General features: G+C 38.7%; 1 protein-coding gene across 15 annotated transcripts in view; it reads right to left on the bottom strand.

Annotated features, from left to right (window-relative positions):
* WDPCP (WD repeat containing planar cell polarity effector) overlaps positions 1-18,932 on the bottom strand; it is a 164,706-nt gene that overhangs the window by 93,595 nt on the left and 52,179 nt on the right. For all 15 annotated transcript variants that reach the window (XR_008449200.1, XR_008449201.1, XR_008449202.1 and 12 more), the window contains 5 exons: positions 17,443-17,527; positions 15,781-15,825; positions 14,914-14,964; positions 12,349-12,419; positions 12,040-12,099 (listed from right to left, as the gene is read on the bottom strand). Coding sequence is in view for 10 of the 15 variants with exons in the window: in XM_054063066.1 (XP_053919041.1) it covers positions 12,040-12,099; positions 12,349-12,419; positions 14,914-14,964; positions 15,781-15,825; positions 17,443-17,503 (288 nt within the window). In the remaining 5 variants the exon portion in view is untranslated. The remainder of the gene's footprint in view (positions 1-12,039; positions 12,100-12,348; positions 12,420-14,913; positions 14,965-15,780; positions 15,826-17,442; positions 17,528-18,932) is intronic.

Here is an 18,932-nt window from a genome sequence, read left to right as displayed (position 1 = left end):
CCCTTCAGGTAGGGGAATGTCACTATAAGGTCTCCTCTGAACCTTCTCTTCTCCAGGCTGAATAACCTCGACTGCCTCAGCCTGTCCTCATGGTAGAGGTGCTCCAGCCCTCTGATCATCTTTGTAGCCCTCCTCTCAACCCATTCCAACAGCTCCATATCCTTCTTATGTTGAGGATTCCAGAACTGGATACAATACTCCAGATGAGGTCTCACAAGAAAGGAATAGAATCCTCCTCCAGAATCACCTCTCTTGATCTGCTGGTGACACTTCTTTTTGTGGCCTAGGATATGGTTTGTCCTCAGGGCTGCAAGCGCACATTGCTGGCTTGTATAGAGCTTCTCATCAATGAGCACCCCCAAGTCCTTCTCTGCAGGGCCATTCTCAATCACATTATCCCCCATCCTGTATTGAAATCAAGGGCTCCCCCAACCAAGGTGTAGGACCTTGCACTTGGCCTTGTTGAGCTTCATGAGGTTCACACAAGCCCACTTCTCCTGCTTGTGCAGGTCCCTCTGGATGACATCCCACCCTTCTGGTGTGACAACTGCAGCACTCAGCTTGGTGTCATCTGCAAACTTGCTGAAGGTGCACTTGATCTCGCTGTCCACATAATTGATGAAGGTATTAAACAGCACTGGTGGCAGTATGAACCCCTGAGGGCAACCACTTGCCATCGATCTCCATCTAGACATCAAGCTGTTGACCACCAGTCTCTGAATGTGACCATCCAACCGATTTCTTATCCACCAAACAGTCCACCCATCAAATCGATACCTCTCCAATTTAGAGAGAAGGATGTTGTAGGGGACCATGTCAAAAGCTTTACAGAAGTCCAGACAGATCACATCCGTTGGTTTACCTGTGTCCGCTGCTGTGGTTACCCCATTATAGAAAGCTACTAAGTTGGTCACACAGGACTTGCCCCTGGTGAAGCCATGCTGGCTGCCATTAATCACCTCCCCGTCCTCCATGTGCTTTAGCATAGCTTCTACGAGGATCTGTTCCATGATCTTCCCAGGCACAGAAGTGAGGCTGACAGGTTGGTAGTTCTCAGGGTCATCTTTTCTACCCTTTTTAAAAATGGGCACAAAGTTATCCTTCTTCCAGTCACCAGGGACTTCTCCTGATCACCATGACTTTTCAAACATCATGGACAGTGCCATGGCAACCACATCAGCCAATTCCCTCAGGACTCTGGGATGCATCTCATCAGGTCCCATAGAGTGATATATGTTCAGGTTCCTCAGGTGGTCACAAACCTGATCTTCCCCTACAGTGGGAGGAGTTTACCCCCCTAGTCCCCTTCTTGTTGTCCACTGACCCAGGAGGGGTGAGGAGAGCAGTTGTCAGTGGAGACTGAGGCAAAAAAGTAGTTGAGTACCTCAGCTTTCTCCTTGTCTTTTGATACGAGGTCAGTAGGATGAGAGCTTGTGAGTGTGAAGCCTCCTGTAGCTGGAGGAAGAAGGCTTTATCAGTTGGCTCTACTTCATCAAGTGGCCTGTAGGAAGACTGTCCCTCGCTCAAGAAGGACTGGGTTAGAGATCATCTATGCAAACTGGACAGCCACAAAACCATGGGCACTGATGCAATGCACCCACAAGTGCTGAGGGAGCTGGCAGATGGCATTGTTAAACCATTCTACGTCATCTTCGAAAGATGATGATGAACAGGAGAGGTGCCTGAGGACTGAAGAAAGGCTAATATCACTCCAGTCTTCAAAAGGGGCAAGAAGGAGGGCCCAGGAAACTACAGGTCACTCAGCCTTTCCTCCATCCCTGGAAAGGTGATGGAACAGCTCATCCTGGATGTTATCTCTAAGCATCTGGAGGAAAAAAAAGTTATTGGGAGTGGCCAAGATGGGCTCACCAATGTTCTATGATGTTGTGGCTGGCTGACTAGATAAGGGGAAAGTGGTGGATGTTGTCTACCTTGACTTTATCAAGGCTTTTGACACTGTCTCCCACAACATCCTCATAGGTAAGCTTAAGAAGAGTGGGTTAGATGAGGGGACAGTGAGATGGAGAGGGAAACTTAACAAAGCTTACAAATATCTAAAGGGCAGGTGTCAAGAGGATGGGCCCAGATTTTTCTCGATGGTGCCCAGCAACAGGACAAGGGGCAACAAGCACAAACTGAGGCACAGAAAATTCTACCGAGACATGAGGAAAAACTTTACTGTGGGGTGATGGAGCACTGGAACAGGTTGCCCAGAGAGGCTGTGGAATCTCCCTCTCTGGAGATATTCAAAACCCACCTGGACATGTTTCTGTGCAACCCGCTCGAGGTGAACCTGCTTTAGCAGGGGAAGTTGGACTGGATGATCTCCAGTGGTACCTTCCAAGCCCTACGATTCTGTGATTCTGTCACGACAGATGTCCTTTAAGGTTTGGTCCTAGTAAAAATGTTAGACACAGTCAAAACTCACACAGCTTTTATTACAATCTTTCAAAACTTCAATTTATCCTTATGTCAAAGTTACAACAGATAAAATCGCAATTTATTTCCAATTTGATATTCTTAAGTCCAAGAAGGTTTGACTATGGTTAGCTATAACTGTCCAAAGAATTTAGTTGAAAAAGTGAGGTATGAAACCCAGAAGTAGACAAACTACAATGCAAGTAATGTTCGAGTGAAATTACATAAATACTCTAGAAAGATCAGTTCTAAATTACTGAATGAATTTTGCCTGCCAAGCCTGCCAAGAAGAGTGGAACACCCCAACTCCTTCAGTGTTATGTGCCAACAAGAAAGCTGGTACAGTGATATAAATAAACTCTTCAACTTGGGTCTCCACAATACCTTTGCTTGGGAGCTTTGTGCTCCCCTCAGAAAACCATAGAATCATACAATACTTTGACTTGGAAGGAACCATTAAAGACCATCTAGTCCATCTCCCACCGCAGTGAGCAGGGACATCTTCAATGAGATCAGGTTGCTCAGAGCCCTGTCCAGCCTGACTCTGAATATTTCCAGGGATGGGGCATCAACATCCTCTCTGAGCAACCCGTGCCAGTGCTTAACCACTCTCATCATAAAAAACTTCTTCCTCGAATCTATTCTGAATCTACCTTCTTTTAGTTTAAACCATTGTCCCTTGTGCTATCACAACAGAACCTGCTGAATATTTGTCTGCATCTTTATCTTTCTGTGAAGCCACTTTTAAGTACTGAAAAGCTGCAATAACATCTCCCCAGAGCCTTCTCTTCTCCAGGCTGAGAAACCCAAACTCACTCAGTCTTCCTTCACAGAAAAGGTGTTCCATCCTTCTGATCACTCTTGTGGCCCCCTCTGGACCTGCTTCAATAGGTCTGTGTCTTTCCTGTGCTGAGGACCCTAGAGCTGGAAGAAGTACTTCTGGTGGGATGTCAGCAGAGCAGAGTAAAGGGGCAGAAACATCTTCCTTGGTCTGCTGGCCAAGCTTCTTATGATTCAGCCCAGGATACTGTTTGCCTTCTAGGCTGCGAGAGCACATTGCCCACTCACATCCAGCTTTTAATCCACCAGTACCTCCATTCTAGGCAGGGCTACTCTCAATCCCTTCAACTTCCCAGCCTGTGCAAAATGTCACTGTAGTGGCTGGTTGCTCCCATGCAACCTTCCTTTCCTTACAGGGAGTGAGAAGAGCATCCTGGAGTTAACCTGGGAGAATAACCTAAGTGAATCAGAAGCCTGTTTGTAGCTTCTACATTTACCTGACAAGACAGGGATCCATACCACCTACTCAGACAAAGAGGAGAGGCAAAACACAGGATAAAATGTGTTGTGATCTGTAGATGGTCAGTGATCTTCAATGACTGCATTACTGAATGAGGCCACATGCTTTTCATGCTGCTGACATCCAATATATCCATCTAATACACTGTACAGAGACATTAGAGAGATTTTCGATTGTAAGCCCTCAACAATTATGATGATAAGGTTGAGTGCTTATGGGTAAAGATGAGGGGGAATGTCAACAAGGCTGATATCTTGCAGGGAGTCCTTTGTAGACCATCTAACCAGGACAACGAGGTAGATGAATCACTCTACAAGTGGCTGGCAGAAGTTTTGCAATCGCTAGCCCTTGTTCGTCTGGAGGACTAGATATCTGCTGGAAATACAACACAGCAGAGACGAAACAGTCTAGGAGGTGTCTGGAGTGTGTGGAAGGTAACTTCCTGACACAGCTGGTAAGTGAGCCTATCAGGGGAGGCGCCTCGCTTGACCCACTGTTTATAAACAGAGAAGGACTGGTGGGGGATGTGGTGGTTGGAGGCCGTCTTGGGCTTAGTGACCATGAAACCACACGGGTCTCAATTCTTGGTGAAATAAGGAACGGGAGTCACCAAAAACACTACTGTGGACTTTCAGAAGGCAGATTTTGGCCTATTCGTGACACTGGTTGAAAGAATACTTTGGTAGACAGACCTGAAGGGCAAATGGACACAGGAAGGTTGGACATCCTTCAAGAAGAAAGTCTTAAAGATGCAGGAGCAGGCTGTGCCCATGTGCCATAAAACAAACCAGCAGAGAAGACGGCTAGCCTGGCTGAACAGGGAGCTTTTTCTGGGACTCAGGAAAAGAAGGAGAATTTACCACTCCAGACAAGAGGATTGACCAATTTGATCTCTTTCTATGACTAGGTGACCCACCTAATGGATGGAAAAGCTATGGATGTTATCTACCCTGATTTCAGTAAAGACTTTGATGCTCTCTCCCACAGGATTTTCCTAGAGAAGCTGGCAGCTCATGACTTAGACAAGCATACTCATCACTAAGTAAATAACCGGCTGGATGGCCGAGCCCAGAGAGTTGTGGTGAATGGAGCTAAATCCAGTTGGTGGCTGGTCACAAGCAGTGTTCCACAGGCTAAGCACTAGGGCCAGTCTTGTTTAATACCTTTATCAGTGTTCTGGATGAGTGCCCAGATGACACCAAACTGGTCAGGAAGGTAAGAAGGCTCTACAGAAGGATCTAGACAGGTTGGATCAATGGACCCACGTCAATTCTATGAGATTTAGCAAGGCCATGTACTGGGTCCTGCAATTGGGCCCATGCAACACTACAGGCTTAGGGAGGAGTGGCTGGAAAGCTGCCTGGCAGAAAAGGCCCTGGAGGTGCTGGTCAACAGCCAGCTGAACATGAGCCAACAGTGTGCCCACTTGGCCAAGAAGGCCAGCAGCATCCTGGCTTGTATCAGAAATGACGTGACCAGCAGGAGTAGGGAAGTGATTGTGCCCCTGTACTTTGCACTGGTGAGGCTGTGTTCAGTTTTGAGCCCCTACCTACAAGAAAGACATTGAGTTGCTCGAGCTTGCCCAGAGAAACACAACGAAGCTGGTGAAGTGTCTGGAGAAAGTCTTATGAGGAGCAGCTGAGGGAACAGGAGCTGTTTAACCTGCAGGCTGAGGGTAGACATTAATACTCTCTACAACTACCTGAAAGGAGGTTGTAGCAAGGTGGGCGTTGGTCTCTTCTCCAAAGTAACCAGTGATAGGACAAGAGGACATGGCCTCAAATCGCGCCAGGGGAGATTTAGATTGGATATTAGGAAAAAATTCTTTACTGAAAGACTGGTCAAACTGGAACAGGCTGCTCAGAGAAGCAGTGGAGTCGCCATGCCTTCACGTGTTTAAAAAACATGTGGATGTGGCACTTCAGGACATGGTTTAGAAGACACAGTGGTGTTGGGCTGACGGTTGGACATGATGACCTTAGAGGTCTTTTCATTCTCTCAAATCTGATTCTACTATTCTAAGCTTCCAAACTCTTGGGTTACCACAAGAGCAATGAATAAAGTTAGGATTCTTTAACTCTTAAATATTTGCACTTTGAGGTGCAAATTCATTTTATGTCTGGTAATGACACAAATTGCACCTGTTACAGAGCTAGAACAGAAATCTATGAAAACTGCTCCAGTGTATGATGACAAGGTATTTATATAATTACAAAATATTGTGCTAATGGCTGTGCTTTACTTTAAATTTATGAAACTAGCCATTAAACCAATGCCATGCATTTTTAATATTGCGTAAATCTTTATGCTATCAGTATGGTATTGTAGGGTGACAGGAGGTAAGTAAAGATAATACCATTTCCATAGAATTTATTATTTCTCCCATTGTGCTTTGCTCTTCTTTGTTTTTCCTGTAAAACATTCTTTCCCATTATTCTTACAGAATTTTGAGATATTTCTCCAAAACTTCAATTTTAATCTAACAAATTTTTGCTAGAATACCATACCATGGTAGGTAATATACCTGCGCTCCACAGCCTTAGGTCCTTCTCTCTAGGAGCTTTAGAGTCTAAATTTAAAAAGTAAATCAGAGATCTTACATACTATATGGCCATGTAAGGTCAGTATTTCTTCCACATCCCCTTAAAAGTCCTTTGGATTAAAATGGAGGCTTTTTTAAAAAAATATTCTTAAAAATTTACCACAACATACAAGCAGGCATTTAAAAAAGCAGGGAAGGGGCTGAGTGACCATCTCTGGAGGTATTTAAGAGACACGCAGATGTGGCACTCAGAACATGGTTCAGTGGTGGACTTTGCAGTGTTAGGTCAGCTGTTGGATTTCATGATCTTAAAGGTCTTTACCAACCTAAATGATTCAACGATTCTATATTATCTTTTATCAAAAATATTGTTTAAGAGAGAAAATATTTATGTGCTTAATTCAAAATGTCACAATTTCAATTCCTTACTCACTGTGTAGTCTATGCAAAGACTATTACATGATAATAAGATTTTAGCGCTGTTATAAAGAGCTTGCATAGCTAAGCTTATATTTTGGTGGACGGGACCAGTCCAATCATAAGCATGAATGAATACAAAGCAAATGGGTAAGATTGAAAACTTGGCTTGAACACAGAGACAGAGAGATCCAACTCCAAAAAGTACTGCCCAATGGAAATGCCCACCATTGCTAAAGAATAAAAGCAAACGTAAGAGGCATTATTTACACAAGATATGAAGTCATTCCATCTAACAGATATCAAATTAGGGAACAAATCTCACAATGATGAAACATCAGAAATTGTTCAGACTGAATGAAGTACTGCAATGTGAAAAATCAGAAGGGTCATCTCTACAGCATTAACAGTCTCAAGGTGTTCTTAAAATAGGAAAGCATGACTTCATACCTGTTGGAAGAATAGGCATAGCCTTCGGACTGGAATGTAGTCTGAGTAAAATGTTTGGGAATCTGGTTATCCCACAGGCTGGGAAGGAAAGGCTGCTTAATTTTTATGTTACTAAGGAGTTGAATGTGAAGATTTTGATAGGAATAATAGGATAGAAGGATGAAGGTAGTTAAGTGAGAAAAATGTCACTCCAATGAACAAGGAAGACATAAGAAGGAGCAGAGGATACTCTGGGAAGACTTAGTCCGTCCCAAACAGAAAATGTTCCAATATGTATTTGATTTACCTTTTATTAAGAAAAGGACTTCAACACAGGCTCACAACTTAGAACTTTAGTAGAACATAAGCATGTCCTTTATCCTCAGAAGCTTCAGCCCTTGACTCCTCATTCATGCAGCTTAGCTACTTATCAGTCCTTCTACCTAAAAAAATACCTGCAGAGCAAAGCCAGGATTTGCTTCTATCTGATTAAAATTGGAATAGAAGGAAAATATGCCTGTAAAAAATATTGTAGCAAACTGTTTTCCCTTACAGAGCCCAACTGACAAAGTAATATGCAAAAGGAGAAGAGAACTGCAAAGCATTTCTTGTTCAAGCAGGTTCCCAGGGTTTTTCCCCACCTCTTCATTCCAGGTTGCTTTCTTAGCCACTCTATCATAATTACTCTGTTGCATGCCTTATTACAGGTGAAGTTATTGTTGTTACATGTTACTGTTTTACAATAATCAATGCATTTGTACTTTTAGTTCCAAATCTCTAAAACCACACAACACATTAATGGCTGTGATCAAAAGCAACTGAAAGAATTTAATATGAGGATGCTGGTGTGTACTAGCTTCTCATGTTTTCTAGCCAGAATGTCTTGATTTTGATACCACATGTGATACTATATGTCACCACATATCTTGCTAAATCAATTCGCTTATGGGATACCAGGCCATGTCAGCAAATACTGATGTATATCTCAATTAAGAATACAGTTCTAAGTATGTCAATGATTATAACATAAAAAATATTCATATACATATGTAAATTGCAAAACATCCAATTAAAACAAATCAAAGTAATTTAGCAAAGAATATATAAATTTTTTCATTAGCAGGTAGCAGATACGATTCACAGCTAGTCTTGGCTCTTATACAATAAAATAATTCAGTGCTGGCATGTGTTTAACTCTACCTCATAATGCAAATATAAAGCTAAAAAAAGTTGGAAATCAAATATTTTGGCTAGATCTCATTAGTTTTTACTTATATTGTAAAAGCAAAGCAGAACCAATAGTATCATTTCATAGAATTGATTTAATGATTTTGTGGCAAAACTTAAAGCATTCTAAAGAACTAGAAAAGGAGACCAAGAGGAAGGGAAGCAGCCAGACCTGAGTTGAGTAAACTCAACAATATTGATAACATTAATTCCTTAGTTTATTACTGTTTGGTAGAGAAATCCAAGGAGTAAATTGTTTATTTAATTCTAAACAATACAGTGGCATCTTATTGTAAAGACTTCTTGTCTTTTTTCTATCACCTTCCTCTTATGGTCTATTTATTTTCCCTTGATGTGAACTAACTAAAGATTACAGGATTATTTCAGCAACTCATCACAGGTCATTAAAGTTGGGGTTCAGAAGCACCATTCAGGAACGGTGTGCATTCAGATCCTATTGGAAAAAGTAAGAACAGAGGTAAAGAAAAGGCCTCAGTCTTTTTGGGCTCGCTAAGCTCTTTTAAGTAGGAGAGCAAGCTCCTTGACAAAAATCCCTGTACAGTGTACAACATGTTTACATGGACTGACACATCATCTATTTCAGAAGCTCTATGCAGTAATACAAAGTATACTTAGGACTGCAGAAATAAAGGTCAATGGATTTTATTAGCAATGGACAAGGAAGTAATTATTAAACTTCAAATGCACTGATTTAATTGTATAAAAAAAGGTAACAGGAGAAATTCTTAACATTTCATTTTATGCAATGAAAAGTTAGAAAGCCAGGGCCAGCATTATAGTAGCTCTGGGCAAACTCACAGAAGAGCCAATTTTGATAAATACATTCATACAATGGACAAGATAATCTGCGTGCAAACTAATCAGATTTTTCATTGAGGCATATGCATGAAGACTAATTGGTCATTTGCACACAAATGGTTAACATGACAGCACACTTATTTTTAGCAGATGTTTTAGCAGATGCACTTTTAAACTTACAGACTCCAATTTTTGCCTGTGGACTACTCAGAAGCTGTAAGTGCTGAAGGAAGTAGTGAGGGATGAGGAATAGCAACGTGTTGGCTTCAAGAAGGCGCACTAGCAGCAGTCCTATGTTTTTCACAAAATTTGAGTGAAATCATACCACTCTTTTAAATGATAGGCTTGCTATCATTTTACCATCTTTCAGAGTTTTTCCATTTATTCTGTCTTGCTAAGGGTACAACACCATTGAGTTTTTGGATAGCACATTGTTACTACAAACAAAAAGAACTCTTCCTGGTTCAGCTGAAGATATGGGAGATTCAAATACATAGGACATTTATTAAAAAGTGTGATGGCTGTTGAGTTCAACATTTTAATTTATATGTTTATTGATAATGTATTGCTACTAAAAAATAAGGAACTAAAAAAAAGATACTATAATTAAACCATATGCTCAGTTTTAGCCCAAATCACTGAAAATTACAACAGTCAGGGTAATCCACTATATGTTCTCCATGCTGTTCATCTGACAAGTACTTTGTATTACACTTGAAAGTTAATGCAGACATGGACTCTTTTTTTTTCCCACTAGTAGTTGCTCCAGTATCCATCCAAAATAGCAGGTGAATAGAGTAGTGCTATGACATAGATCACACCATTATGTGACAAGAACTTTCTGCTGAAAGAGTTAATTAGCCTTCTCCTTAAAACTGAAAAATAAATGTACAATATGTTTTCCAGAAGCTTTGGGACATTTCTATCAAAAAGGGAGAGTCCAGATATTCCTGCAAATTGCTGAAAGACAGATGAGCAGCAGAAAAACAAACGGTTTAACATAAAAATTGACAGAAGACAGCTTTTCTGCTCTATACTCTCCCAAATTATTCACTTTCCTCTGTTTTATTTTCATTTCTTGGCGAGCTTATATTTTCAAGAATACAAAAAGTGGAATAACACAATTGTTTTGGCAGGACATTCTAAATCCCGCTGGAGACTTCAATTATCAGCCATTATTACATAAAAAAAACCCATTTTGTTTTGTGATTGAGAAACCAAAAGCAGAATTTAAGGACAGAGAAATTACTATGAGTTTTATCTGCAATTTATGCTATCACTTATACTCTGGCCATACATGCCACCTAAAAAACACTAATTAAATACTCAGATTATCAAGCTGCCCCTTTACATGATTCCATCTAATACAGAGCCAGAGCTAATATAATCAGATAAAAACAAAACATCCATCTATTTCTTTCCCATGTTGCACAACAAATAAGTAAAATTGTATTTACCTCTCTTTTTTTTTTTTTTTTATGTAAGCCTGAAACTACTTAGAGGACACTAAGTCAAAAAAGAGAATTGATAGACAACTAAAGGTGTTACATTATAAAGGCAGAATGATTAATTTTTGGCAAGAAATTCATTGTTCCAAAGTATGTCTTGGTAAGGAATGCAGGTGGATGCAGGCAGACAGATGGGAGGGGAAGGAATATGAAAGAGGGAGAATGGACAGGGAAAGCAGATGAAAAGAGAGCAAACTGGGAAACAGATGGATACGTTATTTGACTCAATATCCTAAACCAAATTCCTTTCCTAATCAGAACAATAACACAAAGAAAAATTAGCCCTCTAAACTAGCTTGCAATTAATATTTAAATCAGTTCTATAAGATTAACATTGACAGATATCTACTATGGAATATGTATGTGAATTGTATACATTTACTAGATCTAAGATCTGATAAGCAAATATAGCTTAGCCAGCAGTATCTTTATTATTGATCCAAAAAGACTGCATACTATTTGGCATGTCAGGTATTTAAAAATTTTGTTATTCTTAAAGACATTTCTGCAATTTCAGCTGTAAAATGTTCAAATATTTAGCATTGATCCTGCTGACACACTTTGGAACTACTTGAATTAGAAGCAAACAATTATGATTCTTAAGAGGCATAAAAGTTAGAATACAAAATTTCTTTTTAGAAACAGTATTAGCCATATTTACAAGTATTCCCCATGCCAAAGCAGCTTCAAATACGATGCACATTCCTCATGAACAATTAAGACTGCAGAAACTTATAGATACCTTACATATGTCTTTCAGAACAAGCTCATGATTAAGGAGCTAGAACACACGTCATCTTCAGACCCCCCACCTACCCTACTGTTCTATGTTGACAAGGATGTGAAAAGGTGTTTCTAATGTACAATATGTGGAACTTTATATTATAGACAGATAACACAGGTACATGTGTGCACGTCACAATAGCTTTTGTTCCATAGCTTGATTAACAATCTAGCTCATTTAGAGTTATAGCATACGTCCTATATTATCCTAGCACTAAGTAAAAAGATTTGTGACAGACATGCAAACAATTAAGATATATGTAATATAACATAGAGTCCAGACCTATGTGAGTATATATATTTTAACTGCTCCCTTATCCTGCTATTTTGAGGTACAGGATGCTTTCAGTTTCCCCAAATAATAATAATCTCACAGAATCAGGGTCCTTTAATATTTCCTTGTTGATAAAAAACAGATATTTGGTTTATAGCATCTATTTCAAGTTAGAAAGTTAAATAACCACAATAAAGGTAATTAGAGCTTATGCACTAAGAAAAAAACAATTATTTTCTGTTTTAACACTACTGAATCAATAACTGAATGGCTGTTTGGCTCCAATGACTGAACATTGCAAAAGCTTGTCAAAACATTTTACCTGACAGATATGTTTGTTCTTCCATCTGCTCAGGATCCATTGACTGTTTTGCATTAAGTCCTAAAGGACAACAGAAAACACAGAGTGCATTTGGCAGTACACATTGTCACTATCAGTTAACATACTTCTGACTTTCAAGTTTATAGATGAAGCATGCCACACAAAGATGCAGCTGTTTAGAACAGCCCACTAGACAAAAGCACATTTATCATCACTGGGAGAGTTGGATCTTTATGAAAATTAAAGCTGTTGAAAGAGGTTTGAAAACCAGATTATATGTTGCTGTACTTGAAATTTTCTGAAACATACCTCTAGCTCCTTGAGTGTGTCTCGCAGTTTGTCTGGTCGCTTGTTTTTCAGTATCCAAGAATAATCTCGAGCTGGCAAATAAAATTTGAAAAAAAAAGAAAAAAAAAAGGAAGATAGAGAACTGTGTGTATATAGGCCAGTGTGTATATATATGTGTGTACGTAAAAAAAAAAAATCATGCTCCATTTATATATAATAATAAAAAAAATTCAAGTTGAACTTCCTTTTCTGTGGAAATACAAACCTAAGATTTCTAGTGCTTACTTTAAAGGTAAAACTCACTTATATTTGGAAGAAAATGGCTATGGTTTCTATTGGTTTATATTGTCAAATGATATCCTTTTGAAAGGCTCTGTCATAGGAACAGTTAGCATGAAATATCCACACTGATTGTGACTTCACCACGGCAATTGTGTACAAATCTTTCAGGATGCAATATCTTACCCAGCTGCTAAGCACTTGCCATGAGAAAGCATCTCACATTCATTATGTTAACTCAGATTCAAGTTATCAAATCTTAAACAGCTATTCTTTTGAACTAGCTTTTCATTGCCTAATTTCAAAAAGTAGGCACTAACATGTCTGCAAAATATATACGCATGAATATATGCCCATTTAGAGGTATAACAACAGGTAAATGTGAACACCATAACTTGTAGTCGGAGTGTAGTTATTTACAAGATTGTTCTTGAAAATTTGGTCTGAAGCATCTGCCAAGTCAAGCAAACAAGAAAATGCATGGCTGCTACAGTTCTTTAAGAAATTCATTAGTTCAGCAAACTATTGTGAAAATTCTGGCCTAATGCATTAACTCTGAAACCAGGATGCAAAGCCTCCTCTGGAGCTGCTAGTAAATGGTTTGTTTCATGCCTGAGAATCAGGCTCTAATAACTTGTGAAATTTCATCTTCCATAAGTGAGCAGTTTTCCGTTCATAAGTATACAACAAAACCCATAAGAAACTAGAACAGTCTTTTTAAAATCTAGCCTGTTTAAAGGAAACACGATGAAAAGTTTTGAGCTCTAAGCTGTCAGTTTGTATGCCAGCTTCCAGACTGAATGACTTGAACAGTTGTGTTAAAACCTCCCTGCAAAAACGACCTTACAATAGAAGTGCTATAGAGTAAAAAAATGAAGGATTTAATACATCAACAAAAGAGCACACCAAAATACAACTTCTCTTTGTATTTTATTGGACTGAAGCCAGTGTTGGCGGAACCATTATGATAATATTAATTAGGCATATAAGATCACATTTTCAATGGGTGCCTTCACAAATACTGGAATATTTATCCACATATGCAAAATGGGAAATTGCCTCTACAGATACCAAACTACATACAAATCAGCAGCTGTGAATAAAGTTACCCAGCACTCCTCTTTAAGAAACGCACTATACAGTGCCTTGTGTCTAGGCCACCTCTATATTTACAGCAACAAGGTACAGTAGCTTGTGTTCCTTTTGCATGTCACATGTATAAAAGACAACAGTTCAGGCTCCTGCATAACAGGGTCTATCTGGGCCTGCTTCTTTTTTCATACAGGCAGCACATGTAAGAAAACGCTGCGCAGAGCACAAGGGATGTAGATCCATTATGCTCCTCCCTACTTACAACCCTTTCTCACCTCCTCACCTTGACAGAGCAGTATTGATTCTGACTGACACACAACCTTCCACAGCAGGTGTAGATTTACCACATGGCTGCGTGTGCCTTTATCCTCATCCCCAGTGGGGCTTCAACTTGCTCCAAACACACCTGATGGTGTTGCAAACAACTTATCCTTCCGGAACACATTTTGCCCTCAAATGCATGCACGATTCCACATGTGTTTTCATTACGATAAGATAAAATGCTAAGGCAATTCTTACGGCATACATATTACTTTGTGAAGTCATCTAAAAATCAATTAGATTTTTCAGAGTTGTCATGTAATAATGTTTGAACATGAACGAATCCTCTGAGCAATAATAACTATGCAGGAATTGTCAGACTTGAGCTATAGAAAAGTTGTAGAAATATAAAAATCTTTTAGTCACAGTATTGCTGAGCGATAGCATAAACTGAAATTTCTTTAACTAGATAATGCAGGAACAGTTTAAATGTTTCAAAGCTAAAAGTGTTTAATAAAGGCAGCTCATTATTAACCTGGAATTTGATTTTGGTTGAAAGTATTTTAGTTATAATTTTCAGCTTTGAGGCAGCTGGTAATTCAATTCAAGAGCTGATTGGGAAAATGTTTAAGGCTAATCTGCTAAGTAAATTTTATAAGGAAAAATCTAGATCATGATTATTTTTTGATCCCTCTTGACAATCGATTTGATATATGCACTAGTGTACTTAGTGGCACAGAAAAAAATCAGATTGCAAACATACCAGGACAGAATAATTACCACTTTTCCATTGTTTTGTTCTACGCAGTTCTGTGGCCTTCTATCTTAGATGTCATGTGCAGAAAGTTACATTGGAAGCAGTCTGAGGTTATTTTAATGCTTTTCCAGGGGCATTGCCAATCCAAATTATTAATTTGATCTTACTGTAACAAGAAACTCAGAAAATGTCCTTACATTCTGCTAGCTTTTGCTTCTCTTCTAAGTAACCATGCTTCATCTGTGATGCTAAAGGAAAAAAAAGGATGAAAAGATGAATGATAATCCTTACTACTGCTGTCAGCAAGTATTAATATTAGAGAGAAGATTCATACAGTTCAATATAACACAGAAATTTACAAAAAATTAAGACAGTCCCAACTTTTTCACCTCATAAGGCAGATATCTTAAATTTGCAGTGAAAGAAAGGCTTACGCAGCCCAACAGGCGGGCCAGCGTTACTGAGCCTCCAATCTCATCAGATAGTGAAGTGAGCTGCAACTGAGCCCAGTGGAGCAGCTGAGTCAGTCTGTCAGCAGAGCTGGGAAACAGCGTATTAACCATGAAACCCAGTCACAGGCTGCCCGCACAAACCTCCGCTCTAACCTGGCCGCAAAGACGAAGTAACTCTAGCTCAACAGACCTTTTGGCCCATCTTGAAACTTCTAGGATTAACAGGATTAATCAGATAAAGAAAATTGATCGTTCGCTCTGAAATGGTCATTTCGGACAGCAGGCAGGGATGCAGGATGCCTGGGCTGGCCCTTCGGCGCGTTCGCGATGCCCTCTGCTGGGATGCCAGCAATTTCTAGTCTAATGACATAAAGGTCAGTTTTATGTAAGTATTTTTGCGATTTCTTTTCTTCTGTGGAATAAAAACATCTTAAATACTCTGACATAGCTTGGGAGAGATAATCTCTTACTGTGTTTCCTTACTCTACATAAATACGGAAGCATGTATTAACAAGAAATTCAAAGTTGCATTTTTCAGAGCAAGCAGTCACTGTCAAAGATTGAACATGTAGAAGTTTTGTTTAGTTTTAGTTATGGTTATCTAAATTTTACCTGTTGCTTTCTTGTCACAGTATTGGTGGACCCCGATATCTTCATCTACATACAATTGAATGAAAACATATTTAATTATGGATGTGACACTGGAAACAAAACACAGCTTAGTGAGGAAAGTTCAGTACCTCAATTTTTGCTAGCTGGAGCAGAGCATTAAGTGTCAAAATATAAGTGATGTTGGAAAAACTACAGCATGTAGTCTGAATAACAGTAGGACCTTGAAGAACCAGCAAGTAAGGGCTGAAGGAGAATGTGACATTTATTTGGAGCTGTCACTTCCTTCACATACACTTTGATTCTCTTCCAGCTGCTAACATGCAAAATTATTTTTACCACCTTCCTAATTAACACCTTTTGTGTTCTTTCATAAGGAAAGGTAAGGATCATAGTGAAAAGTGTATCTTAGAATAACTGAAAATGTTTTCTCATGACTGATACAGCTGAGCTACAGACAACAGGTTTTTTTTCTTAAGATTCATGAACTTATAAAGCTGCCCTTTCAAAGGATCCAATACTCTTATCTATAGGTATTGCTGTTTACTTGGTCCCCGTGGCAAAGAAAATCTAATATTTCAGGTACATTGGGACTGCAAGCCACACCGGCCAGTTCCTATGGCTATAAGTTGTATTGTTTTAAAGTAATCAGTTCAACACCACGTCTATTTCCTCCTAAACTCAGACAGGAATAAACCATGCATAGAAATGGAGGAATGTAGGAAGGCACTGAAATGGCAGGCAGCTTTTAAAACAAGACAGCAGTTCTCCCATGTGTCTCAGAATTTTAGAAGGAATAAATGGGCAGAGGAAGCAAGAATGTCAAAGGCAAAAAATACACACAGTAGGCCACAGTTCACCTTTAATTACAATAAATCACAGTGTTTACTATAACAGACTTTTCTATGAAATACAGCTTTTGACTTTTTTATATTATTGCTCTTACAGAACTGTTCTCATACGAAGATGGGAAGCCAAGACATATTGAGTAAATATTTGAATAATAATATTCAGCTGAATATTCATTCATATTAATTTGGATTGTCAATAATATTAAAAATAATATTTAAAAAAGTATTGTACACTACAATGGGCATAAAGTGTCATAAATAATGTTTTGATATGGTCCACTTATAAACCAGTGGGGGCTTTTCCAGTATTATATTTTAGCAATAGCAAGGCAAGATAAATGAAGGTAATTTCTAAATGGCTAGTAATCAGTCACATGTCTCCTGAAACAATCAATAAGATAACTATATTCTTGTAAGTATAAATTTCAAATAATCACGCAAAATGCCCAGGATATGCAGCAATTTTTTAATTTTCATGCTAAGTACAAATCACAATGCCTCCACAAATCACTTGGCTATAGACTTTCGTTCACCCAAACTAGTCATTAAACTGAAACTTACAGTCAAGTAGGGCATAACTTCCTAAAAAGTAAAATACATCTTATTAAATATAATCTTAAAATTTTTAACTTGAAAAGATGCTCTAGTTCTATGATGAGGTAGGCAAAGGAGCTGACCAAGTTCAAACATCACGTGCTAATTTTCTTTCTCCTAAGTATAAAGCCCACTTCATTTGGGTATTCAGAATTTTGCATCAGTTTAATATTCATCAACAAGCTTTGCTGTTTTGTTTTAGTAACACGTAACAGCTTACCTCTAATACGTAAGTTAGTCTTCAAAGACCACAGAAACATCTCAGTCAGGAAGAAAGACATCTGATGGCAGATGGAGCCTTAGCACTATTAGAAGAATGAAAGAAACTGCATGAGTAGATTAATTACCCTCTGTCATCACTGAAACTGCAAGTATTTTGGAAACCAAGTGCTAGAAGAACCTAGCACCAAAATATTTTGTTATATGTAAGTAGTAGTTTTCAATAGCAATAAAATGAGGAAAGAATGAGGTAAGAAATCTATATATATCTATATATACATCATATACAGAGACAAATCAAAATCTGTTTAAATTTACAGCTGTGCTTGCTTAAGTGAATAACTTTATGCTTGATGCTTCTTACATATACATTCTAATCTGTTTTTACTGTACTATCTTAACACACACAAAAGTGAAGCCAATACTCAAAGATCTGGCTTAGACAAGAGAATTTGACTTTCAGGCCAAATTTTCAAAACACTGTACATTGGAAAGTGGCAATATAGTCAAGAAACAGTTCTGATCACCTCATATTTGTAGGTATTAGCTATAGTGCTAAATATAAAAATGATATCTTTCTAAATAAAACAGCCTTTATATTCAGTCAGCTAAAACTAATAAAACAACAGTTGCGAAGCATATAAAATATGAGTTGAAAAATTTATGTACATTGACTAAGTTATAAACTGTTCGTTGCGTGCTTTTGAACACACACATATCTGAATATTCCCCCTAGAGGATGTGCTGTGTTTCAAAGGAGCACTGGGAATCTTCTGAGACCCAGTAACTGACAGACTTGCTTGTGTGATTTCCTGCCGCGCTGTAGTTATAAGTGGGTCATCAGGCCAATTACTTTCACTTCTTTCACTAAACTAAGAATCCATTGAAAGCTGGACTCAGAAGTTTACACAAATACAGCACACTTAAGAACTACTGTTGGTATGGTACTGGAACTTTTTTTCTTTTTTGAAGTAGACTCTCCACTTCCTTTCCATTAGTGCCATCTAGACAATGAATCAATTACAAGATGATTGCAGAATTCCTTTCACATAGTGTATCACATATTTATGTCAAGAGTGCTATAATGAAAAATATGTACATGAATTTCAGGTAGCATCAATGAAGCTATCATAGTTCCAGCAGAGCTATGAGGCCTTGAGGTATTATCACTCAAGCTAATATGTATATTTTGATGCACTGCCTAATCCACCGGAATAGCACCAGGTGGAAATATCATTTCCTGTACACTGATCCCAAATGTTCAAAAAAGTCTTGCTGACTTATTAAATCCCATAGTTCTATCAAAAAAAACCCGAAACCAAGGTGCAAAAAATAAAAGCTCACAACACACATCCAGTAAATGAAACATACTTTCATCTTGGGTGAGAATGGAAAAAAATGCAAGGAGATTGGTAGCATGTTGACTTGTTGAACATGGGAACCATTCTTGGTATAAATATGAATGAAGGCAGCCCCTCATTTTCCATGTGG

The sequence above is a fragment of the Cuculus canorus genome, chromosome 3 (assembly GCF_017976375.1).
Source record: "Cuculus canorus isolate bCucCan1 chromosome 3, bCucCan1.pri, whole genome shotgun sequence".
Taxonomy (NCBI): Eukaryota; Metazoa; Chordata; class Aves; order Cuculiformes; family Cuculidae; genus Cuculus; species Cuculus canorus.
The sequence above is the reverse complement of the archived record's forward strand: the minus strand, read 5'-3'. Positions and strand labels throughout refer to the sequence as shown.